Genomic DNA, 26288 nt, shown 5'->3' on the forward strand with positions numbered 1-26288 from the left:
CTTTCAGACAGCACTCTTCTCGAGTGGAAACACACTCACGTTCAACACAAACAAATACGCCTACTGGCACCGACACATACACCCAAAGCTCGGGAGAGGGGACTGTCGGGCGGTCACATGAACGCATCAGACAACCACTGTGTGTGACCGGAATCCCCTTTCCACACATGTGCAGGGAGCCTGTGTCCCTGGGAAAGGCGCGCGCCGGGTCTGGGAGCTCTCCTCCCTCGGGCTGGTCCCCACCGTGGAGTACAACAGGATTCTCCAGCCCCGGGGAGCAGGGGACCCTCCGGAGGGCTCTCCTCCACTTGCGCAAAGCCTCGGCATTCACACCAGCCCACCCACTACCTTCAGGACTCGCTCTCCCAAGTCAGAAAAAAGCCCGGCAGAAACGAGGCAAGGGTGCTGGGGGCCTTCGGCTTCCGGGACCCCCTCGCGCGAAGCCCCTCTCGTCCACCACCCTCGGGCCGGCCCTAGCCCGAGGTCCGCGCCGCCTCCACGTGCCGGGCGAGCTCCCCACGCCCCGCCCGATGCCAGCACTCCGGCCAGGTCCTCGAGCGCCCGCGCCGCAGCCTTACCGGTCCCAGGGTGCGGGAAGGTGGGGCGGAGGCGCTAAGCCCGCTCCGCGGGGTCCCCCGCGCGCGCCAACTCGTCGCCGCGGCTCCGCTGAGCTGCCGGGGGCGGCGACGGCACTGCGGGACGATAGAGGGCAGCGCGCCGAGCCCCGCGGCGGCCCGGGGGACCACCAGCCCGGCGGGGAGAAGGGAGAGAGGGCGGGCGGCCGGAGCCCTCCCGCCGGGGGCTGGCGCGCCAAGCCGAGCGGAGCGGAGCGCGCCGAGGGAGGAGTTTTCCCAGAATGGGACTGACGGGAAAGCACGGGAGCTCCCTATTCCTGGAGGAGTGAGTCAACCGGCTAGAGGAAGGCAGCTCGGGGGCCAGCGGCGGAAGGGAGGGCAGCGGGGGCGCCGGCCGGGCCGAGAGGTCCGGGGCGGGAAGGGCGACCGGGGAAGAAAAGAGCCGCGGCGCACGCGGCCCAGGGGCCGGCGCGCGGCGGGGGGGCGGCGCGCGCGGCGGGGCGGGCGCCACTCACCTGGGGGACGCGGCCGCGGGCGGCGGGAGCCGGGAGCTCGGGCCCTGCCCGCCCCCTGGCCTGGAGTTTGAAAGGAGGACGCCCGGAATGTGCGGAATGAGGGCTGGTATGAGATGTGCCTCGCTGAGGGAGGGAGGGAGCCGGAGGGAGGGGCTGCCCTGCCCCGGGCCCCTCGGGGAGGAGACTGGGCTGCTGGGGGAGGGGGCGGCCAGGCGGGGGCGGGGGCGGGGCCGGCGGGGGAGGGGAGGCGCGCGCGCGGCGGCGCGGCGGGACCGCGGCCGGGCGGCTCGGACCCCTCGGCTTGGACGCTGCCTCCGCGGCTCCCCGGTACCCGGACTTTCCCTTGGATCCCCCGGCCGCGACTCTCTTCCTCGTCCTGGAGCCCCCGGGTTCCGGCCTGTCCTGGCCCAGTCTCCGACTGCCTTTCCCAGGAGCTGAAAGCCTTCCTCATAACCGGGTTGCGGGAGAGGGGGGGCTCCTGTGAGTGGCCCTGCCACGCTCGGCGTCCCCGGCCGCCGCTGCTCCGCACAAGTCCCTGGGAGGCCGGGGAAGGGGCGGGCGCCCAACGCGCAGGAAGGGCTGCTCCCTTCCCCGCGGCTCCCACCAAAGGACACTCGCTCCGGGGAACCAGGAAGCAGGAACTCCCGGGCTCTGGTCCCAGATCCGCCGCCAGTGCCCCCACGCGTGCCCTCCCCGGCGTTGGTCCTTTCGGTCGTTATCGTCTGTCCCTACCACGAGTGTAAAGCTCATGGGGAGAGGACCCTCGGTGTGAAGTCCGTGTGGCACGGGGAGACACCTCTTGGGCTCAGTAACTCAATGACTATTTATCCGACATATATTTGATGTCACCCAGATGCTGTGAAAACAAAAATTAAAATAAGACCTCAAAGAGCTCAGCTTTAGCTGGGAACACTCCGTACGTAGAAGAGCATTGCCACAAGGTGGGGATCTGGGTTTGAAACGAACGTGCCAGTCAGTTTAGTCTAGTTGGGCAGAAGGGTGCTGGAAACGCGCTGGGCTCCTTCTCGAAGTGCTGAGAACACACTGGCTCAAAGCAGCGTGTTATCGCAGACTTCTCTGTCTTTCCCTTTGCTGGGAGGCTGAAACCAAAGGACTTTTGGCTTTTTCCAAAAATCAGATCCAACCCTGAGGGAACATTATCACTTCACCTTGCATCACGGTGGTAATCCAGATCTTATCTCCGTAAGCGAACAGAAACTTCTTTGAAGACAGAGTCAGTGTCTGATTAATCTTATCTTTCACCCCCACCAGCTTGGTGCCCAGGATAGATAAGCACTTAATCAATGCTGAATAAATAGAAACCCAAAAAACCACCACAGAGGAGATTGAAAAGAGAGTACTATAGATGGCAAAATTGTTTCCAAGAGAGAAGTGCTCCAAAGGTGTTTGGAGGGATGACAGCATCGCTGGATGAAGAATCCCATCTCGTAAGGTGAATATTTTGAAGGAAGCAGCTCAGGTTTGATTACATAAATTCTGGTATGTTTAGTCAATAATGAGTCACATCAGGGCTCGGTCACACCTCACAGACATGAAAAGACTGCAGGGCAGTATATAGGCACCTAAGGAAGTACAGACTGTAAACACTGGCTATCTAATGCAATAATTATTTGCTGAGTGTCTCTTTGACTTTGAGCACCATGCTAAGTGCAAGGGATAGGTCCCCACCCTCAAGAAGTTCGCAGTCTAGGTGCGAGGACAGTCATACTGAGCTCAAAGGGAACCCAAGGGAAGGAACAACGAATTCCCAGTTACAGAGGCGACATTTGCCAGCTCTTGAAGGATAAACAAGAACTTAAGAGGGCAGAAGAGCCACAAAAATAGAGCAGTGTGTACACACAGGGTGTTCAGGAAAAGTCCTGTAAACTGGTGAGCTGGAAGAATAGATTGCAATAAGTGGGTGCCAGGTTGTGGGGACCATTGAATCCCGTGCTCAAGAGTTTGGGCATTGGGAATGCCATTTTGACGCAGGTGTGGCATAATCGGTAGGAGCGTTAGAAGACCCCTCTGGCCATGGTGTCTGTGGATTGGAGAGTCAGGGTGCCCTAAGCTCAGGCTGTGCTCCTGAGCTTGACCGTGAGGGAAGGGTCTCAGAAAGAGCCCACAGGCAAAATCAACAAGAATTGCTAACTAGGTTGTCTGTGAGGATGAGAGAGGAAACCAAACTCACTAAGCTTTCACAGCTGAACGATTGGTGGTGCCATTCACGGAGGTAAAAATTCAAATACCAGGAGAAACAGGTTAGTTGGGAACTGAGTTCAGCCAAGGTTCAGAGGTTTCGAGGAAGGCAAGGCAGAGTCCAAACGGGAGACGATAAAGCAACCTTGGAGTGTCACGGCTAGCCCAGATTGGCGGGAGGAAATCCAGAGGTCAGATTGGCTTATTCTCTTCAAATCTTGGTCTCTGAGACCCTAAATGACCCAGGTTAGAATAGTGTGCCTTCAGGAGCTTGGTCTCCTGGTCCATACCCTTACAGGCTTCTAGAAAGTCCTACACCTTCAGGAATCTCATTTCCTAGGCTGTCGTGGTCCCTTTGGCTAAAGTTCTCAGACTTGGAAACTCTGAAGTTTCAAGACTGACTTATCTTAATACACATGCCCTGCCCCTACTAGGGTAAAACCTTTCTTAAGATTTCAGTGACCCTCAGGAATGAATTTGCTGGTGGAATTATTGCATCTGTCTGAATCAAGCTGGAAGAGATACATATGGCTCCCCTCAAATGACACCTTATAATCCACAACTCACTTCACTTCTTAGTGAACCAGACCACGCCACCCTGTCCTACAACTGCATCTCACCCAGGCTTCATGCTGAATGGTGCAGGAGGAGGGCAGGGCTGCCGTCAGAGCTGGGCTTCATGTGTCGAGGATATTTGAATTGTCTACACTCCAAAATTACAGTAAAAATTTATATTATTTTTATCAGATGTCATTTGGTATTATTTCCACTCCTTTAATAAATTTTGTTTTTCAAAACTGCATGGTCATGGTTAAACAAATTACCTATATGTTTTAAACAAGTTCAACCACATCTATGTGATGGAATTCTTTTCAGTTATTAATAACAAGACTTTTCAAAGTAAACCAGAAACAAAGTAGACATTGTTCACGATATAAATGGAAATATAGATTCTAAGAGCAGTATGTGGGATAATCCTGTTTCTGAAAAATAAATCGAGGGTGCCTGGGTTGCTCGGTCATTAAGCATTAAGCATCTGCCTTTGGCTTAGGTCATGATCCCAGTGTCCTGGGATGGAGCCCGCTTTCCCTCTCCTAGTCCCCCTGCTTGTGCTCTCTCTCTCACTGTGTCTTTCTCTGTCAAATAAATAAATAAAATCTTTTTTAAAATAAAATACATTGGGAAGTATTTTAGAGTGATTATCTCTGACAGGTTGAAGATTAATTGGATTTTTGTTTTCTCATTTTCATTCTTTTTTTTAAAAGATTTTATTTATTTTTTATTTGACAGAGATCACAAGTAGGCAGAGAGGCAGGCAGAGAGAGAGGAAGGGAAGCAGGCCCCCTGCTGAGCAGAGAGCCCGATGTGGGGTTCCATCCCAGGACCCTGAGACCATGACCTGAGCCTAAGGCAGAGGCTTTAACCCACTGAGCCACCCAGATGCCCCGATTTTCATTCCTTTTTTAAAAAGATTTTATGTATCAGAGAGAAAGAATGTGTGCCGAAGCAAGAAGAGGGAGCATTAGGGGGGAGGGAGAGGGAAAGAGATTCTCAAGCAGACTGCCCCACTAAGCTCAGAGCCAGACTCAGGGTTCAGTCTCCCCACCCTGAGATCATTACCTGATTGGAAACCAAGAGTCAGACGCTCACAGAATGAGCCACCCAGGCGCCCTCTCATTTTCACTCTATTTTTTTGCTGAAGTAGAGTTGATATACAATGTTACCTTCCTTTCGGGTGTTATTATTTCCTTCTTTAGTCTTTTGTATTTCAGTCTTCTGCCTTCTATAGGCAACAAACTGGTACTTTTACGATGGGGAGGGGGGAATAATGTGACTAGAACCTTTCCCTAATTTTATCACACCTTTCTTTAAAAACCACCCACAACTGGATTTGATGGCCTAAGAACACAGTGACAAGGAGAAGATGGCTCCCTAGCTGCTAGGTAAAAGCCACCTATACTCTTTCCAAATATCTCCACAGCAGGCCCCCCGCCCACCTGCAACGCTGTTAATGTGCCTGACTCCTCTTGTGGTTGGGGTCCCTGGAACTTGAGTTCCTTCTCCTTTTTTTTTTTTTTTAAGATTTTATTTATTTATTTGACAGAGAGAGATCACAAGTAGAGAGGCAGGCAGAGAGAGAGAGGAGGAAGCAGGCTCCCCGCCAAGCAGAGAGCCCGAGGTAGGACTCTATCCCAGGACCCTGAGATCACGACCCCAGCCAAAGGCAGAGGCCCAACCCACTGAGCCACCCACGCGCCCCTCCTTCTCCTTTTTCAACCTCTCCAGACTTCTGTTTGCTTTTCCCTAAGAAGACTTCTCACTCCATATCAACCGAAGTGCATCTTGTGTTCTGAAGAACAAAGCAGACATTTACCAAAGGTGTTTGCCATCTTTCTTTCTCTATTGAATGAAAGTAGCCTGTAATTTGATAAGCAGAATATAAGTTCTGTTATCTCTTTGTCACAGAAAAATGTGGAAGGATGGACTCGCGGTCTATTTAGGGAACTGGAGAGGCAAGGGACTGAATTGTGTCTCCCCCAAATTCACACATTGAAGTCCTCATCCTCAGTACTTTGGAGTAGGAGTGGATCTGGAGATAATGTCTTTACAGAGGTGATTAAGTTAAAAGGGGGTCTTTAGGGTGGGCTCACATCTCAGTTGACCCATGCCCTTATAAGGAGAGAGGTCAGGAAGGACACAGGCCACCACAGAGGGGGGCCATGTGCAGACACAGGAAGAAGGTCGCCATCTGCAAGCCAAGCAGAGAGGCCTCAGGAGAGACCAAACATGCCAACCCCTTGGTCTCTGTCTTCTAGCCCCGCAAACTGTGAGAAGTCAACTTCCGTTTAAGCCACCCAGTCCGTGGTAGTTTGCTATGCCAGCCCAGCCCTTGCAAACTCATGCAGTGTATTTACAGCCCAAAACAAAACAAACCATTCCTTTCCAGAGGCCGGAGGTTGGGGCCTTCCCCACCCAGTTCTCACGTGAGAGTTTCTCTGAGGTTCCCAGGGGGTCTTTAGGATCAGCTATCTAAGACTTCCAGAAAAAAAAAAAAAAATCAAAAGGAAGGAAAAGCTTTCTCCATTCTTATTCAGTTACAAGTGTTATTTTCAGTAGCTATTGAGGCAATCATTTGAAAATTAACGCAGAAGGTCTGGGTTCAAATGACAGCTCAGGCACATGCCGATTGTAACCTTGGGCACACTTAGACCATGAGCCCAGCATCCTCTCACTCATCTTCCCACTCCGCATTCATTGAACACAGATGATGTCCTTGGCACTGTGCTAGGGAGGCACAAAGGAGAAACAGAGAAAAATCCCCATCCCTGCCCCAGGAGAGACTAACAGTCAAATGAGGGAGCTGGGCAAGGAACAACTTCCACGTGGAACGTTCTTTATCTGCGCCGTCCAGCCACATGTGGCTACTGAGAACTTGAAACACAGCTAGCCGGACAGAAGAATGGAATTTTATTTTGATTTAAATGTAAACAACTGCACACAACTAGTGGCTACAGTGTTGGACGTTGCAGCCTCAGCGGAGGACCATCCTCTGAGAGCCGCTCAGCAGCCAGGGTGGGTGGGGAGGGGGGAAACACTTGCAGAGCCAAGGGAAGGATTCAGGGCTGTGGGAGTGCCCAGCGTAAAGGTGTCACATTGTGGCAGTGACTGAGTATGAAGAAGGAAAAAGAAGAGGATTAAAATAGGTAACACGGTCCCCAGAACATTGCATATATTCAAAAGACACTGATAGAATTTCTTCTTTTCCCCCTTCTCCCCTGATAAAATTCCTTAATGCGCAAATTATCCATACAGAGGAGATTAGTTAAAAAACACTATGGTACGTCCCACAGTGAAATACTGTGGCGCCTAAACAAGGATGAGGAAAGCCTGCGTTTACTGAGAGGGGATTAGTATAGAGGGTATAGTAAGCAAGCTATTGGACTGAGTACATAGTATGCTATATATATTTTGTGCACAAAGTTTGGGGAATTACAAATGCATTTATTTCTGCATAATGAAACACTAGAAAGAAACTAAAAAGAGTTAACTACAGGAGGAAAACAGGGCAAGGGAAAAAGAAGGGGACAGATATGGGAATAGGCTTTTATTGTAGTTTTTAAAAAAAATTTTTTTAAGGTTTTATTTATTTATTTGAGAGAGAGGGAGTACCGGAAGGAGAGTGGATGCCGCACTGAGCAGAGAGCCCGATGTGGGGCTCGATCCCAGGATCCCAAGATCATGACCTGAGCCGAAGGCAGACACTTAGCCAACTGAGCCACCCAGGCGCCCCCTTAAATTTCTTTTAGACCATATGAAATTATTAATATTTAGAATTTGTATCTCTGTATACCTGATACAGAATAGCATAAAATTGACTCAAGGCAAAGAAAGGACATATTTTTTAAGGTCAAATTTCTATGCGGATATAGTGTGTCCTGATGTGCATTTATACCCTAGAAATTACATATTTGCCCCATTTTTAAAATTTCAGTCTAATTCCTAGCCCTCCTCTGCCTGCCACTCTCCTCTCAGGTCGTTCTTCCTCTTTAGCCTGCCTGCCCCGAGATTACAAAAAGAACCACTGGATCCTTTTTGAATCTTTGGAAATCATACTAAGGGACAAAATCTGGGTAGATAGTACCTAACCAGTTGTTAAAACTCTGAGGCTTGAGAACCACCATATTAAACTAAAATGTGTAATAAATGGTGGTAATAGACCAGGTAAACTCCAACTCCCACTCCCACCTTAGCCCCCACCAGCTTTGCCCTTCGTGGGGCCTTCTCTCTTTTCTTGCCCTCCAGACTCCTGGGCCATAGCTCTAGAACCTCATGAAAGGAGCTTGGGCCTGATGGACCAAAAGACTAAGCAGAGCCAGAAAAAATCATGGAGGCCCATTTCACATTTGAAATATTTCCAAAGTTTCCATAACATCAGGGGCATTTTTTACCTAGGCTGTTCCTTCATGTAGAAATAGAGAGATGGGTACAAAGTAAGGAAGGTGAGGTGGGGTCAGGGCTGAGACTCGAACCTGAATGTTTAGTTTCCCAGTTAAACTATTCTGTTTTTCTTTCCTCTCATAGCCCCTGGAAAACCATCTAGAATTTCTTTATGAGTGCATATAAACCACTTTCTATAACTGAAGGGATAAAAATGTCACCTAAAACGTGTTGCTCCATTTTTTAAAAAAAGATCTTATTTATTTATTTGACACAGAGAGACATAGCGAGAGAGGGAACATAAGCAGGGAGAGTGGAGAGGGAGAAGCAGGCTTCCCGCTGATCAGGGAGCCCATGTGGGGCTTGAGCCCAGGACCCTGGATCATGACCTGAGCCAAAGGCAGATGCTTAACGACTGAGCCACCCAGGCACCCAGGTTGCTCCATTTTAAAAGGATGTTAATAAAAGTGATATTGGTATTTGCCATAATCCTATACCAAATGCCGGCATTTTACCTGGAATACCTCTACTGGCTTCCAAACTCCAGAAATATTACTATTCTAGGACCTTCAGGAGAGTCACACCGAAGCACAAGGGTGCTTTGTAAATATAACCTGGTCCAGTTGTTGAAGTCCCTGAGCCCTTTGTGACTTCCTCCTCTGGTTTACAGAACCTGCGCTTTTCATTTTAATGCACTTGTAATGCTCATCCTTGGTTGGTAGGTGGCACCACGAATCCATGTGTGGTTTAATAAAGGCTTCCCTAAATTCTGAGGACCAATGGCAAATCCTTCATTTACTGCAGGGATCCCTGGCTTTTTGCAGATAAGAGTCTGTGAGACTTTTAAGGAACATATATCGACTATGACAACTAGGCAATCAAAGTGGGGAGAGAAGGCAAAACGACCAAGTGGTCAAGAAATGTGTCTGAGGGGTGGGACAGGACCTGGCCAGTCCTTGGCAAGCCCCTAGCTGAGGTTCGCATGGGGAAAATTAAAACAGGCTACAGACTGGAAGGAAGCAGCCATTAAGCATGTGGCGTGAGTACTCTCCCACTCTGTGCACTCCTGGCATTCCAGAATCCCCCACCAAAGACATACTCGGAATTTGCCCTCTCCAGTTCCCTAGCGTCAGCACCCGTGATACTTTCTTAGGGTCTCTGGCAGCCCTGCCAGCAATATCTTCAGCTATGGACAGCATGATGCTGTCCAGAAGATAACCAGAGAGTTCAGTTCCAAATGCAAGTAGAGGAATTCCACATTGTTGTCAGCATGAGTTGGAAGAACTGTGTGCAAGAATTGAAGATCATATGGTTCAAGACCTCTCCATATAGAGAGGAGGAAAGAGGCACATGGCAAATCACCAGCATAAAAGGGGTCAAACCCTGGGTTTTGGCTCAAACTGTTGCTTTATTTCTGTACCTATAATGTTGTTTAAAGGAACTGGATTGATGCTAGCTGTGTGATCTGCTAAACTTCTGGATCAAAAAGAACCTTTTGTAGGCCTGTTTTAGATTTTTAAAAACCACTTGCTGATATCGTTCATGTCAATGACCACTGAAGCATTGATATTACTCCTGGTCACTGAAAAGTATACAAAGAATTGTGTCATAAACTATCCGTTTAGCCAGCTGTGCACCATAGCCAAAAAGCACCATGTGAGAAAGAAAAACCAAGCCGTAAGAATTTAACTCTGACTCCAGCTCTCATCCTGACTTTTACGCTCTTCCTGCTTCCTTCCATGTGACTCATTTTCACTGTGACACTGATAAGAGCAGGAAGGCCTAGTAAGGATTTGTGAACACGTAATTTTTTTCTACTTGTCTCTCTCTGTAAGGTAGCTCTGAAATGTGAACGCTCAGAGGCAAGAGACAGGGTCTACTTCAGTTTTAGATATTGAATCAGTAACCGATGCCAACAAAGAAGATCCAGGAGGCTGACGGGTGCAGGTATCTAGAATAGTATAAACCCCACCCTTCTGTGGCCCCCTCCCTTTGCTCGGTTCTTGGCTCCATCATCTATCTAGAAAATCCCTGGTGTCACGAACATGATGAGACCGACTTCTGAGTCTGCAGACTCCTGCTATCCTGGGATGACAGCATCCTGATTCACAGGATGAAAATGGTTATTCCGGAACATTCCAGAATGGGAACTCCATAAGGGATGGGACTTCGCACAGAAGACTGGTGACATTCACATTTTTATATAAATTATTTTTTATTTCTGTAGCATACAAAAGGTATAAATATGATTTCTGTAAAACCAATCGCCTGCACACTCAAGCAGAGAGTACCTGAAGCTGGGGTATGGATGGATGTCTTAGAGCCAGACAGAGCAGGAGGAAGCAGGATTAGATCCAGCCATCCCGTCAGGCTCCGTATCCCCAGACGCGGTCATCTACTGCAACTGGAGAGAAGTGAACAGCTTTCCGTTTTCAACAAGGGCGGCTCAGACAGTACGTCAGGACGGTGGTGCCAGAGGTCTGCCGGGCATTAGGGCACTTCTATGAATGAGGCACTTGATAGGAAGCGCGCCTGAGATGGAAACCAATCACGTCAAAACAACAGATAGGCCTCGCCTGTGGGGGACGAGTGAAGAGTCTTTTCATCTCCCAGCTCTCTTTCCTTCGTCGCTATTTGATGTGGAGCAAGGAACGACAGGAAGCAGGGACACAAAGGAAGTCCACGGAAGGGAAACATAATGGAACAACAGTGGCTGATTCCTTGCCCCATGCTGGCAAAAAGCTCAGGCGCACAAAGGCTTGGGGGCAGAACAATGCTGAACGTAGAACTCACAAAGCTCTTGGATTGTCTGGAGTCAGATGCATTCTGAGACCGGTGAGCTGGTGGCAAGCAGAGTCCTAGGATTTGTTGGGAGGTGCTAATAATCTGAAAGACTTGGCAAAACTCTTATGATCTGTGAGGAAAAGTGACAGGAGCGTGATCTGTACCAATGAGCCAGGCTTTAGGGAGCTGATATTTGTGTTAAGAAGAAAGACCCAGAGCTCTGCCTAACAAGGTCCGCGGAGCTTGTTCAGCTAGCTGGTCAGTAGTAAGTTTCCATACATAATGTTCTTACCTCTTACATGGTCTATGGGTGTGTGTGTCCCTCTATACTCATGGCTCCACAGCCCTATGGCTGTAGGAGGCGCTCCTGGATTGAAGATGAAGGCAACTGTCGAATTACTCTCGGTCTTAATGAGACTAAGTCACCCCCAGAGTTTATGCTGTCTGCCTAAACTGAAATGAAGACAATACATTTCTCACATCACAAAATTTGGCCAGAGCCGTTTTGACTGAGATGGCTGCCAGCCAGCCTGCTCAGAGGGAAGGGGGACAGCGGGGGACTGTGACGTCAGTACCGTCCAAGCCCCAGGAGGAAAGCAAGCTCGCTCTAATACTACGCTTGCTCTTATAACGATACAATACTAGATTTGTTTCCAAGTGAGCGTGAAGGTCTTCGCGTGGGGTGCTAAAGTGGCTGATGTGGTCCTCCCCCATGGGTACTTCGGGTAGGACAGCAGAATGAAGCTACCTATGTGCACTCAAAATGGTCACTCATGTGGGGTTTTCCCAGTTCTGAAGGTAAACGAAGCTCTAGAAGCCATCATCACCAAAACAAGCTAAAAGCAAAGCTTACTTAAAAAGAAAAAAAAAAAAGTGAAATAAAAGTAAAAATTTTTAAAAGCCCCATGTTGGCTATAAAGCTTACTTGAAAAAAATAAAATAAAATAAAAAAATTTTGAGGGGTACCTGGCTGAATCCGTCAGTAGAGCGTGTAACTTCTGATCTCAGGGTCGTGAGTTTAAGCTTACTTAAAAAAAAATTAAAAAATAAAATAAAAAATAAAAAACAATGTAAAAGCTACATGGATGAAGCTGAGTACCTTTTGGATCCCCAGTCTGTGGGACTACTGCTCCCTAGAGATATCCATGTTCCACTCATATGTTCCACTCATATGATGTCACAGCCACGGGCTCATTCTGGAAGATGCTGAGGCCCATCACGTACAGCAATATCCCAAATCTAGCGTGCTGCCTGTTTTTGTAAACCAGGTTTCAGTGGAACACGGCCACACTCCCTGGTTTCTGAACTGGCCATGGCTGAGCAGCTGTAAGGGACTCTGGCCGTTTATAGAAAAAGTCTGCAGACCTGAAGACTAAAGGCAATTTAGGCAAGTATCCCACTCTGGAAAGGTCTTCCCCAAAAAAAGACCCCGGGAAGTAATCATTAGAACCTGATTCTATCTGCAAGTTCCCAAGCGTAGGAAATCTGACCGCGGAGGCACAGAATGTGCTGGCCAGTCCCCTCGGGAGTTACCAATGTGCTCTGGACAGGAAACTTCTGTGCTCTGAACCACCCCTCACCCAGGTGAATCCGTGACCCCTGACCTGGTCTGTGGATCCCAGAGAAGTTGAGTGTGTATGTATGTGCGTGTGTGCATATACACATATACACATGTACACACGCACATAGACACATATACATACATTCGGGGATTACTCCCAAAGGGGCGGGCTGGTGCTCTTCATGGCCTGGGGCAAAAGCAAAAGAGGCAAGTATCGGCTCCTGAAAGCTCTGAGTGAGAAAGCTAGGCGCCTGCTGTTTCCTCATTCACAGGCCAGCTTGCTGTCAAAGCTAGAAAGCCCAATGGCAAAGGCTTGAAGGGCACACAGCGGGTAGTTGTAGTCCAGGGTGAACACGTCATCTGCCACGCGTCCAAATTGCATGACTATGTAGTCAGCTAGAAAAAAAACAGAAAGAAATTAGGATGTTAGAAGAGAATGGGGCTGGACTAGGAGAAAGCCTACTGACGATACAGAGAAAAGTCCTGCAAATAGGTCACTGGGTCCCTTTACACTGGGAAACCTTGAAGAGGATGGCAAGAGGCACTGGGCAAGAGTGAGCATCTGCTAACCAGCAGCCAAGTTTCCATTACTATTCCTCTCAGGGAGCAGGAGAGGACTCCTAGACTAGCATGAGAGGACCAGGAGGGAACAGCACAAACTCTAAGGGCTAGAGGTGCCAAGGAAGCTTTACTGAGAGCCATTGCTTCTGGTTCCCAAACAGGGGCTCAGAAGTTTCACTTTAAAACTGCCACTTTAGGACCACCTGGGTGGCTCAGTCATTAAGTGAGTGTCTTTGGTTCAGGTCATGGTCCCAGGATCCTGGGATCGAGCCCCGCATCAGGCTCCCTGCTTAGCAGGAAGCCTGCTTCCGCCTCTCCCACTCCCCCTGCTTGTGTTCCCCCTCTCGCTGTGTCTCTCTCTGTCAAATAAATAAAATCCTTTTTTAAAAATTAAAAAATAAATACAAAAATAAAACTGCCTCCTTAGGGGCGCCTGGGTGGCTCAGCAGGTTGAGCGTCTGACTCTTGATTTCAGCTCAGGTCATGATCCCACTTGGGATTCTCTCCCTCTGCCCCCCCAATAAATAAATAAGTTTTCTAAAAATATAAATAAATAAATAAAACTGCACTTGAGTCTTTCCAAAGAAACCATTTCTTTTTAAAATAATTCTCCCCTGAATAGGACTTCCTGTCAATGATAGGAAGCGCTCATTTCCCTGCTGTGTAAGAACATCTTTCCTCCTACTCCTGCCCAACCCTTCCTGCAGGCTTACGGTCATTCTCGTGGACTATCTGGAAGTTCTTCACTGATGCCTGAGTGACACGGCCATGGAAGTTCAGGACGTAGGACTGTGTGTCATCGTTCCAGACTGGGGCCTTGTTGTGCAGTTCAATCAAGTTTTCCATGGTTTTGTTTTGCCATTTGGAAAGCAAGCTCTCGTGGTCCTGTTTGAAGAGAAAATCACTGCTTTGTCCTGAGAACCATAGGAAATCATTCACTCTCAACTCTGTGAGGTAGAAGGTGGAAAAGGGGAGTATTTTCTCTGTTTCAGAAAGGGTACAGCAGAAACAAAGAAAGCCAAAAGTTAAGCAGATTTTTAAATTCTGATGGATTATCTAGCATTTCTCTTTGCAGGCTAAGCGATTTCGGATCAACCACTTTAGCAAATACTCTGCAATTGTACTTACCCTGCTGTTCTGGAGTGATCTCTCTCCTAAAGAAGGGTACAAGCCCTACTCAAACTTGGGGGTTCTCCGAGAATCAATACTTTTTTTGTATTGATCTTGTTCGTACTATAATTTTGTCCTTCAGACTCCCTTGCTGATTAAATCCGTTCTTACTTACATTTCGTGGCCTAAATGGGATCCTTGCATGATTCATATTCATCCCTGGAACAATCACAGACATTTTCCTAGGACCTTTAAATCCAAGTACATTTGTTTCCTGGAAGATAGGAGAATAAGGCAGGGACTTAGGAACAGAAAGGAAAAAGAGACCACATTCTTTTTTTTTTTTTTCTGTACAGGAAACTGTACAGATTTAATGAAAAATGGAGTAAAACACAGGACAAACACATCAGTGCAGGCATGTAATAGTCACCAAACCAAGCTCTTGTTTTATCAAAGAGACCACATGCTTAACACAAGATTTTCTTGGGCATGTAAAATATCCAATAATGACGTCAAAACCAATTTGATTTCTTTAGGTAAACCAAGAGAGAGAGGGAATCAAAAAAAGAAAAGTAATACGGAACCTCCTTTTACACCTAATGTGAACACTTGAATTTAAAAGAGATACTACTGGCTTGAAACTTTATTCTTATTCTTTAGTCTTTTTTATTTTTTAATTTTTTAAAAGATTTTATTTATTTATTTATTTGACAGAGAGAGATCACAAGTAGGCAGAGAGGCAGGCAGAGAGAGGTGAGGAAGCAGGTTCCCTGCTGAGCAGGGAGCCTGATGCGGGGCTCAATCCCAGGACCCTGAGATCATGACCTGAGTCGAAGGCAGAGGCTTAACCCACTGAACCACCCAGGTGCCCCTATTCTTTAGTCTTAAAAGTGAAATCTGACAATTATGAGCAAACTGCCCAATTTTGTCATCATCAATAAATATGTATTTCCCAATGAGGGCATGGCATTATATGATATACAGTGAGAATTATAGCTTAATTTACATTAGCTTAAATTAAATTAAATTAAATTACATAGGGCCTATACCAGGAGGTAAGAAATTCAAATGCCCAAGTCAGCATAAGGAATACAGTCAGATAGAAGCTATTCCCCCAATTAACACAGCATAATGGATAAACCTGTCAAATCCCTAAGCCATATACCTGAAACTAATGTAACATTGTGTGTCAGCTATGCAAATAAAAATAATAATGATACAGTACTATATATAGGAGAGTTGCTAAGAGAGTAGATCTTAAAAGTTCTCAACACAAGAAAAAAATTGTAACCATGTATGCTGATGGATGTTAACTAGACTGACCGGGATAATCATTTTGCAATACATACATCTATAACGTCATTTCATTAGAGCACTGAAGTGGCTCAGTTGGTTAAGCTTGGTTAACTTTTTTTTGGTTTTGGCTCAGGTCATGATGTCACGGGTCCTGAGATGGAGCCTAGCATCGGGCTCCAACGAAGCACAGAGTCTCCTTGGGGATTCTCTCCCTCTGCCCCTCGCCCCACTCACGTGTGTACATGCACATATGTGCATGCTCTCCTGCTCAAATAAGTAAATCTGGGGGTGTCTGGGTGACTCAGTCAGTTAACCATCTGCCTTTGGTTCAGGTCATGATCCTGGGGTCCTAGGATTGGGCTCTGCTTCTCCCTCTCCCTCTGCCTGCCACTCCCCCTGCTTGTGCATGCTCTCTCTCTCTCTGTGTCAACTAAATAAATACATAACATCTTTTTTTAAAAATTAAAATAAATATTTTAAATTAAAAAATAAAATCATTACATTGTACATCTGAAACTGAAATGCCAATTACACCTCAATTAAAAAAGGGGGGCACCTGGGTGGCTCAGTCAGTTAAGCATCTGCCTTCAGCTCAGGTCATGATCCCAGAGTCCTGGGATCAAGCCCTGCATGGTGAGCAGGGAGCCCACTTCTCTCCTCTCTCCCTCTACCCTTCTCCAAGCTCATGCTCTCTCTCAAATAAATTTTAAAAATCTTAAAAAAAAAAAAATCAGTCTGCTTTGTTGTAATCTCTGGCCAGAACCAAACTTGGCAATTTGTAATAATTAAAACTTGAATATACAGAGAAAAATGCAACCAGCAACAGAAAAGGAGGGTCACAGAAATAGAAACAAGCTTGGGAGGGAAGAGTTCAGTGTTGGTTACTTTTTTTTTTTTTTTAAAGATTTTATTTATTTATTTGAGAGAGAGAGACAGTAAGAGAGAGCATGAGCGAGGAGAAGGTCAGAGAGCGAAGCAGACTCCCCATGGAGCTGGGAGCCCGATGTGGGACTCGATCCCGGGACTCCAGGATCACGCCCTGAGCCGAAGGCAGTCGTCCAACCAACTGAGCCACCCAGGCGTCCCTGGTGTTGGTTACTTTTAAAGTGCCAGCAGGACACCCAGGAAATTAGGAAAAAGACTCAGGAAAAGATGCATTATGAGGATGGCACGTACATAACAGATGGCTGCCAGCTCCTGCCGGATATAGGTCTTTTCTACCAGACCTTGGGCCTTGGTCGGGCTGACGCCATGGTCATAAACTGTAAACTTGGTCCCCATGAGGTTGGATCTAGAATCAAGAGGAAGAAGTTACCATTAATGATCTATATTTCTGTTCCCCACACAAATACAAATCTAGTACAGGTATGGAACAGAATGGAGGCCCATTTGCCTGTTCTCCAAATATTCACCACTGTTTCAAAGACTTCTCATTAAAATAAGGAAGGGACTTAGATTTTCTATTAACTTCTCTTTTTTTCTTGAGAGTACACAATCAGTACATGCTCACTGTAAAGAAGATACAGATTCCTCTGAAATTCCAGGAATAAAAATATCAGAAAGGGCAGGTGGGATACAAAGCTGCTCTCACCTGAGTTTGCCAATGTAACTTTCCCCTTCACGAGATAAATCTGTTGGATCAGTGGAGATAAGGTAGTTGGATGTTTTGCTCTTTTTCCGCTTTCTACCTGCAAGAAGAAATATCTGGAAAAAGAAAAAGGTGTCACTCAAGAATATTGAGAGAACCACCACCATCTTACTACTCGCTTAACAAATGTTTAGCAAGTGCCTATCAGGTACCAAGCGGTCACTCTTTCGGGTTTTTTTATTTTTAACAGGCTTAATTCGCCTTCATTTTTCTTCTGTACAAACTATGTGGTGGCCACAGCTGGAGCCTGGGTCTTCTGCACAGAACCTCTGGTGTGGGTCTTTACAAGACGGTCAGTGAATTTCTGAGAGTGGGCCTTGGTGAACATGAACATGGTTTCTTTCCAGAGCTCAGGATCAGACAGCTTTCGGTCTTGCAGATGCATCCAAAGTGGCATTGGCAAAGTTGCTCAGGGTGGCTAGGCAGCCCTCCATGGAGGTAGAGCAGCCCACATGATGCCAGGGCCCCAGAGCTGCGGGTGGGACGCCAGCACAGAGCTGCCGCGTCCAGTCACCTTACACGGAATGGTGTGGGGCTTGCTGATCTCATTCTCCCAGAGGCCTTGCTGCACTGGGGCTAGAGAACTTGGCCAGAATGATGGTCCCAAAGATGTCAGGGGCTACCTCATTGGAACATTAAACACCGACCGATGTGTCTGCTGTAATCCCTGATGGCAACAGATGCCTTGAACCTGGTCTGCCTGCCAGGATGGGTCTGCTTTTGCATGGGCATGATCTTCAAAACCACATCCTTGAAGGATGATCCCAGGAAAACCTCAATGATCTGATTTCTTGATGGGCAGATGGAAGAGATAGGTCTCCTCCAGGGACCTGAACTTCATGTGCTTGACCAGACAACCTAGGCTGGTAGAGGCATCCATTCTTCATCCTTGGTCTTGCTGCCATGAGCTCCTTGGCCTTGATGGCTGCGGAGGCCGTGTGGCCTCCCATCCCAGTGCCTCTGGAGGCACCAGTGTCATCTGCCATTTGGTGTTTTCTTGGAGACCAACCTTGGGGGCTTTATTTCCTTTTCTCACCCTTATAATGCCTCTCAGAATTCACTATCAGGATTTCCCTACTGTACAACTTTCCAAAATTAGCTGGATTCTCCACATACAATAGACCACTTTATCCACCAACCCCCAGTGGATGCCTACTGAACACTACAAAGTTTTTTTCTGTATGTACATATGACAAAGTTTAATTTATGCATAAGGTATAGCAAGAGATTAGCAACAATAACAGAATAATTCTAACAATATACTATAATAAAAGTTCTATGAATGTGGTCTTTCCATCTCAAAATATCTCAATGTACTGTACTCCCCTTCTTCTTGTGCCAATGTGAGATGATAAAATGCCTATGTGATGAGACTGAAGACAGGGGTCATTAGGCTACTCTCGACCTGCTGAACCTATATCAGAAGAAGGTCCCATCTGCTTCCAGATGTCAGTGACTACAGGTGACTAAAAGCACAGAAAGCAAAAAATTGGGGGCGGGGGGCTACTGCAACTATGTGCAGCTTTATCCCCAAAACCTCCAGTGGCTTTTTCAAAAAACCTTCATCCAATTTGGTGAGGAAGGGTCTTTCCAACTATAGGGGAAACAGGACATTCCCTAAGTCCCACTTACTTATCTATAAAGCAGGGGTAAGAAAGCCTATCTTACAAGGTTGTGGTAAGGATTATAGAAGATAATATATACACGAAGCATTTAGCACATGCCTGCTACATCATAAACACTTAATAAATTAGCAGTTATAATAACAATGGTATCAATCATCATCTCATTTTCATGTTCTTAAATCATCCACTTAGACCCGTTAACAAAACAAAATACAGTGTTCGTTGGCAAGTATTAAATTGCCTCAAATTTGTGTTTGAAATGAAGTAAATTAGAATTTCTAGAGAGAAATAAGGCATTCCGGTTGCATGTCCTTCTCTATTTCCAGTTCCTCCTATTCCCTAAAACTCACACAGTGTCATATTCCTACCATAATTAAAATAAAAACCAAAGAGCACACAGTAACACCTTCCCCCCACCAAAAAATAGGATAGAGAGGCAAATAATTACATTCAGATATTCTCTTCCATTTTCTTATATTCTGGATAAAACTCTTTTTCTTTGGGGTGGGGCAGATTTTACCTCTGAGACTCTGAGGTCTTTGAAGATAGAACACAGCAACTGGGAGTTGCTTACTTGATCTGAAACCAGTGCTATTCTCCTATCCTATGACCCTTCAACAATCCATTCCCACAACATTCTTCCTCTCTTTCTCAACATCTGTCTTAAGAGTTATTTCTCATACCTTCCGATTTTCGTCCTTTTCCAAGTGCATATAGTAAGTGGGGAAGAGACCCCGATCCATTCCTTTTTTATCCCTGGTTATCCGACACTTGACTGTAATACCCCGAGGGGCAGGACTATATGCAAAGTCCTCTAAGTTCTCCACTTCCCCCAGCTGGTTATCCATTTGTTGGGCTGCAGTTCCCGAAGCTCCTGTATCCTAGAAGAAGAGCCATACACATGAGCAAGAGGAGGTGGGATCACAAAACAACTTATTCTCTTCCAGGAACAATTAATGGGCAAAATAATTTCATGATACACCCCAGTGTATCTAGTTTTCTGAAGAAATAAGGGGGAACTCTGTGAAGTTAAATAAGTATGTGACTATTGGGAGTAATGAAGGAGCTAAGTACAAAAATGGGATATGACTTCACAAGAGCTGGCTTGAGACACAAGAAATTAGGGAGGTCATGAACTTCAAGTCTAAATTAGAGCTTCAATCTTTGAAGGAACCCTCATTCAGTAACTATGTTTAAATACTAGAGATACATTTGGGAAATAGTTAAATTAGTTGCCTCGGAAGAAATTTCTGAACTACGTACTGTAGTTGATTTCTGGCTGGATGCAGAATTGGGTCTCTCTGCCTCCGAATATGGTGAATGACATAATTTTTTCCCTTCTTCCTCCCCATCGGTCTCCTCTTCATCAAAGTTCAAACTACCTGAGATACCTGGCAGAAAGGAAGAACTGTCAAAAACTGCCAACACTGGTTTAAAAAAATAAATTGTTGAACCAAATATAATTTCAACTTTCTTGCTTAAAACAATCCAGCTATTCTGACTTAAGACAATTCTTTCTTCATATTCTCACTTAGATCTATCCCTTGTTTTCCCTTTCCATAAAGGCTTAATATCCAGAATAGAAAAGCACTCCTAAAACACACTCAACAACAACAAAATAAACAACAAAACAAATAACTGTTTACCCAGAAATGGGTAAAGGACATGAACAGACATTTCTTCAAAGAAGACATATAAATGGCCAATAAGTGCATGAAAAGATGCTCAACAGCACTCATCTTTAGGGAAATGCAAGTCAAAATCACAATGAGATACCATTTCCTAAGCTCTGGGATGTCTATTATCAAAAAAATGAAAATAAGTATTGGCGAGGATGTGGAGAAATTGGAACCCTTCCTCAATGCAACCTGTGCATTGCTGGTGACAATGTAAAATGGTGCAAGCACTGTGGAACACAGTATGGTGGTTCCCAAAATATTTAAATATAGAATTACCACATGATCTCACAATTCCACTTCTGGGTATATACCAAGAGAACTTAAAGCATACCCAAACAGATACCTATGTACCAATGTTCACAGCAGCAGTATTCACAATATCCAAAAGGTGAAAATGACCCAAATAGCCATCAACTGATGAACAGATAAGCAAATGGTGGTATATACATACCAGCTTTAAAAAGAAATGGGATTCTGACACAGGCTACAACATGGATGAACCTTGAAGGACCTTATGCTAAGTGAAATAAGCCAGTTGCAAAAGAGCAAATATATTTTTAAAAAAGTACAAATATTGTATGATTCCACTTATATGAGAAATCTAGAGTAGTCAAATTCACAGAGACAGAAATTTTGTAGAATAGTGGTTACCAGGGAAGCAGGGGACAGAAGAATGGGGAGCTATTATTTAGCGATACAGAGATTTATTATGGGAAGATGAAAAAGTTCTGGAGATGTATTGTGTGGTGAGAGTTGCATAACAACATGAATGTACTTAATGTCACTGAACTGTACATTTAAGAATGGCTAAAACAGTAAGTTTTATGTATAGTTCACTGTAACTTAAAAAATTCAATAATCTATTGTTCTCTATATCAGTTACTTTTTTGTTTTCCAGCATTTTGTTCATCTCTAGGCTAGTTAACTAGAGTTGGGAATGTTGAAAATGCTATTACCTTGGATTTATGAAGCACCTTTTATAAAAAATTAAAAACTGATTAAAAACTATTTTCTCATTTTATCCTCACATTTATGTGAGTTTGAGGAGGAGTCTGTGGTAGTCTTTCTTGTTTTTTTGTTTGTTTTAGTCTTTCTTCTTTTGTTCTTGTTTATGAAACATATCTAGGGCTAGAACAGAGACATAAAATAAAGTATCTTGTGTGTTGTAAGAGAAGTACGGTACTCAAATTTACATTTGGTAATATCAGGCTAGGGAAGAATCATTTGCCTAACAGCAAAACTAAATTCCTTTTCTCTTTATAGGATAAAGTTGTCCCCCATATCTAAATCATGAATTTACAAGTAGACTTAGCAACAAGCAGTGTGGTTTTTTTCCCTCCAAACCATTTCCTTCCCACAGTCAGCCATCTCAGAGAAGGGACAACTATGACCTATTTTTACACAGTTCAGAAATACACGGATATTAGCTTTGCTCAGGGACACCCACGGATAAGACAAAGGCCAGTTAAAAAATTAATCTCAAGTGAAAGGATCCCACCCAGGGGAGCCTGGGTGGCTCATTGGGTTAAAGCCTCTGCCTTCAGCTCAGGTCATGATCCCAGGGTCCTGGGATCAAGCCCACATCAGGCTCTCTGCTCAGCAGGGAGCCTGCTTCCTCCTCTCTCTCTGCCTGCCTCTCTGCCTACTTGTGATCTCTCTCTGTCAAATAAATAAATATTTTTTAAAAAAGAAAATATATGTCCACACAAAAGCTTATACAGAAATGTTCATAGCAACATTATTCATAATAGCATGAAGGGGAAACAACCCAAAGGGCCATCAACTGATGACAGAAACACAGCAGCATATCCATCAATAGAATGTTAATTTGGCAGTAAAAAGGAATGAAGTGCTACAATATGGACGAACCTTGAAAACATTATGCTAAGTGAAAGGAGACACTCACAAAGGACCACATGAAATATTCAGAATAGGCAAATCCAGAGACGGAAAGTAAACTGGTAGTTGCCTGGGCTGAAGGGGTCGGAGGAAATCGGAAGTGACTGCTAATGGGTATGAGATTTCTTTTGGGAGTCATGAAAATTTTCTAAAACTGATCGTAAGGATGGTTGCAGATGTCAATGAATAGATTTTAAATCACTGAACTGGGGCACCTGGGTGGCTCAATAGGTTAAGCCTCTGCCTTAGGTTTAGGTCATGATCTCAGGGTCCTGGGATGGAGCCCCCCATCAGGCTCTCTGCTCAGTGGGAGGCCTGCTCCCCCCCCCCCCCGCCTACCTGTGCTCTCTCTGTCAAGTAAATAAATAAAATCTTTTTAAAAAATAATAATTTCCTTTGCTGTACAGAGCGTTTAATTTTGATATAGTCCCAACAGTTTATTTTTGCTTTTGTTTCCATTGCCTCAGGGCACTTATCTAGAAAAATGTTCCTACATTTGGTATCCGAGAACTTACTGCTGTCTGTGTTCTTTTCTGGGATGTTTATGGTGTCAGGTCTCACACTTAGGTCCTTAATCCATTTTGAACTTACTTTTGTGATTGGTGTAAGAAAGTGGTCCATTTTCATTATTTTCCATGTTGCTGTCCAGTTTTCCCAACACCATTTGTTGAAGAGACACTCTTTCCCACTGGATATTCTTTCCTGCTTTGTCAAAGATTAATTGACCATATAATTGTGGATTCATTTCTGGATTTTTCTATTTGGTTCCATTGATCCATGTGTCTTTTTTTTTTTTTTTTTTTTGCCAGTACATACCCTTTTGATTACTACCGCTTTGTAATATAACTTGAAGTCCAGAATTGTGATGCCTTCAGCTTTGCTTTTCTTTTTCAAGATTGCTATGGCTATTCAGGGCCTTCTGTGGTTCCATACAAAGCTTAGGGCTGTTTGTTCCAGCTCTATGAAAAATGCTGTTGGTATTTTGATAGGGATTGCATTAAATGTGTAGATTGCTTTGGTAGTATAGACATTCTTACAATATTTGTTCTTCCAATCCATGAGTATGGAATGTCTTTCCATTTCTTTTTATCATCTTCAATTTCTGTCATCAGTGTTTTACAGTTTTCAGAGTACAGATCTTTGGTTAGGTGTGTTCCGAGGTATCTTATTATTTTTGGTGCAACTGTAAATGAGATTGCTTTCTTAATTTCTCTTTCTGCTGCTTCATTGCTGGTGTACAGAAATGCAACAGATTTCTGTACATTAATTTTGTATCCTACAACTTTACTGAATTCATTTATCTGTTCTAGCAGATTTTTGGTGGAGTCCTTGGGTTTTTTCTTTTTTAAAGATTTTATATTTTTACATGACAGAGAGAGACACAGTGAGAGAGGGAACACAAGCAAGGGGAATGGGAGAGGGAGAAGCAGGCTTCCTGCCGAGCAGGGAGCACAATGAGGGGCTCAGTTCTGGGACCCTGGGATCATGACCTGAGGTGAAGGCAGACGCTCAACAACTGAGCCACCCAGATGCCCCTAGATTTCCTATATATAGTATCATATCATTTGCAAACAGAGTAGTTTTACTTCTTCCTTACCAATTTGGATGCCTTCTATTTTTTTCTGTCATCTGATTGCTGTGGCTAGGACATCCAGTACTATGTTGAATAAAAGGGGTGACAGTGGACATCCTTGTTCTTTTTTCTTAAGGGAAAAAAGATTTCCCTTAAGGGAAAATCTCTTTGTTTTTCCCCATTAAGGATGATATTAGCTCCACAGGGGTTTTTCCTACATGGCCCTTATTATGTTGAGGTATGTTCCCTCTGGACCCACTTTGTTGAGGGTTTTGTTTTGTTTTATCATAAATGGATGCTGAACTTCATCAAATGCTATTTCTGCCTCTATTAAAACAACCATATGGTTTTTTAGCCTTTCTTTTATTGATGTGATATATTATGTGGGTTGATTTGCAAATACTGAACCACCCTTGCAACCTAGGAATAAATCCCACTTGAGCATGGTGAATAATTATTTAAATGTATTGCTGAATTCAGTTTGCTAGTATTTTTTTTATTTTATTTTATTTTTTAGGATCTTTGCATCTATGTTCATCAGAGATAATTGTCCTGTAGGGTTTTTTTTTGTTTTTTGTTTTTTGGGTTTTTTTGGTGGCATCTTTATCTAGTTTTGATATCAGGGTAATGCTGGTCTTTCGGAATGAATTTAGATGTTTTCCTTCCTCTTCTATTTTTTGGAATAGTTGAGAAGAATAGGTATTAGCTCTTCTTCAAGTATTTGGTAGAACACTGTGAAACCATCTAGTCCTGGATTTTTGTTTGTTGGGAGTTCTTGGGCTATCGATTCTGATTACTGATTTTTTTGGTTACTTATTTGCTGGTAATTGGTGTGCTCAATGTTCTATTTCTTCCTGTTTCAGTTTTGGTAAGTTACATGTTCCTAGGAATTTATCCATTTCTTTCAGGTTGCAATTTGTTGGTATGCAGTTTTTCATAATATTCCCTTTTAGCTGTTTTTCTGTGGTGTTGGTTGCTATTTCTCCTCTCATTTGTGATTTTATTTATTTGAACCCTTTTTCTTTTTTTCTCGACAAGTCTGGCTACAGGTTCATCAATTTTATTGATTTTTTTTTTTTTTTTCAAAGAACCAGCTCCTGGTTTCATTGAGCTCTTCTATTGTTTTTTCTAGTTCCTTTATCATTTATTTCTGCTCTCATCTTTATTATTTCCTTCCTCCTGCTAGTTTTAGGGGTTTTATATGGCTATTCTTTTTCTAGCTTCTTTAGGTATAAGGTCAGGTTGTGTATTTGAGGTTTTTCTTGCTTCTTGAAGTAGGCTATTGCTATAAACTTGCCACTTAGAATAGCTTTGGCTGTATCCCAAAGGTTTTGAACACTGTGTTTTCTTTTCCATTTTATTTCCATGCACTTTTTAATCTCTTCTTACATTTCCTGGTTGATCCATTCATTATTTAGAAACATGTTATTTAACTTCCATGTATGCATGGTCTTTTCCAGAGGAAAAAAACCCAGAGATTTTTTTTCTTGTGGCTGACTTCTAGTTTCATAGTGTTGTGGTCAGAAAAGATGCACAGTATGACTTTGATTTTTATGAATTTATTGAGGCTTGTTTTGTGGCCTCATATATGATCTAGTCTGGAGAATGTTCCATGTGCATTTGAAAAGAATGTGTATTCTGCTGTTTTAGGACAGAATATTCTGAATTTTATCTGGTCCACGGTCTCATTCAAAGCCACTGCTTCCTTCTTGATTTTGTGTTTGGATGATCTGTCCATTGATGTAGTAGGGTGTTAAAGTTCCCTACCATTATTGTATTATTTTCAATTAGTTCTTTTATGTTTGCTTTTAACGTTTTTATGTATTTGGGTGCTCCCAGGTGGGGAGCATAAATATTTAGAATTGTTATATCATCTTGTTGGATTGTCCCCTTTATGTGTCCTTCTTTGTCTCTTGTTAACAATATATGTTTTAAAGTCTATTTTGTCTGATATAAGTATTGCCCTGGTCATCTGGAGGAGGGCAGCAGCCTCCAAAGGGACTAGGCATGCATGACTGGGGAGGAGTAGGCCCACCCAGTGAGGGTAGGCAGGGCTTGGTGTAAGCAAGTTAGGTAGCAAGTGTCAGTGCTGCACTGGTTCCCACAGGTGGCTGTGTGCTTATACTAAGGGGCAGAGGAGGGAAATGGTGCCTGCCAGTATCTCCTGAAGGGGTGTCTCCACCAACACTGTCTCTCTGGGAAATGCTCGAAGATGAACAAATAACTTCCTCGTTGTGTGCTCTGGCACTCTTGAGATTGCTGTTTCCACTCTGTATGTCCATGGGTTGTTTGCCCGCCTTTCCTCCAAGAGCAGCACAGTGCCCT

The 26288-nt window shown here is 44.6% G+C and overlaps 1 protein-coding gene, 1 long non-coding RNA gene and 1 pseudogene across 6 annotated transcripts in view; 1 reads left to right on the forward strand and 2 right to left on the reverse strand.

The window, feature by feature from the left end:
- The first annotated feature begins 827 nt into the window (after positions 1-827).
- Positions 828-26288, forward strand: part of LOC122891199 — a 32219-nt gene continuing 6758 nt past the window's right edge. Inside the window, exons 1-2 of one of the 2 annotated variants that reach the window (XR_006381256.1) lie at positions 828-900; positions 2363-2543. This is a non-coding gene — a long non-coding RNA (uncharacterized LOC122891199). Of the gene's footprint in view, positions 901-1688; positions 2544-26288 lie in introns of those variants that run through there. The other variant, XR_006381255.1, reaches the window with a different exon arrangement.
- Positions 10424-26288, reverse strand: part of TULP3 (TUB like protein 3) — a 66076-nt gene continuing 50211 nt past the window's right edge. For all 4 annotated transcript variants that reach the window (XM_044226692.1, XM_044226690.1, XM_044226691.1 and 1 more), the window contains exons 5-11: positions 20076-20203; positions 19496-19693; positions 17131-17243; positions 16716-16830; positions 14419-14517; positions 13847-14018; positions 10424-12968 (exon numbers count right to left, since the gene is read on the reverse strand). In XM_044226692.1, coding sequence (XP_044082627.1) covers positions 12835-12968; positions 13847-14018; positions 14419-14517; positions 16716-16830; positions 17131-17243; positions 19496-19693; positions 20076-20203 — 959 coding nt within the window. In that variant the 3' untranslated portion in view covers positions 10424-12834. The remainder of the gene's footprint in view (positions 12969-13846; positions 14019-14418; positions 14518-16715; positions 16831-17130; positions 17244-19495; positions 19694-20075; positions 20204-26288) is intronic.
- On the reverse strand, positions 17296-18339 carry LOC122891198 (annotated as a pseudogene).

This window comes from Neovison vison, chromosome 12 (assembly GCF_020171115.1).
Source record: "Neovison vison isolate M4711 chromosome 12, ASM_NN_V1, whole genome shotgun sequence".
Classification (NCBI taxonomy): domain Eukaryota; kingdom Metazoa; phylum Chordata; class Mammalia; order Carnivora; family Mustelidae; genus Neogale; species Neogale vison.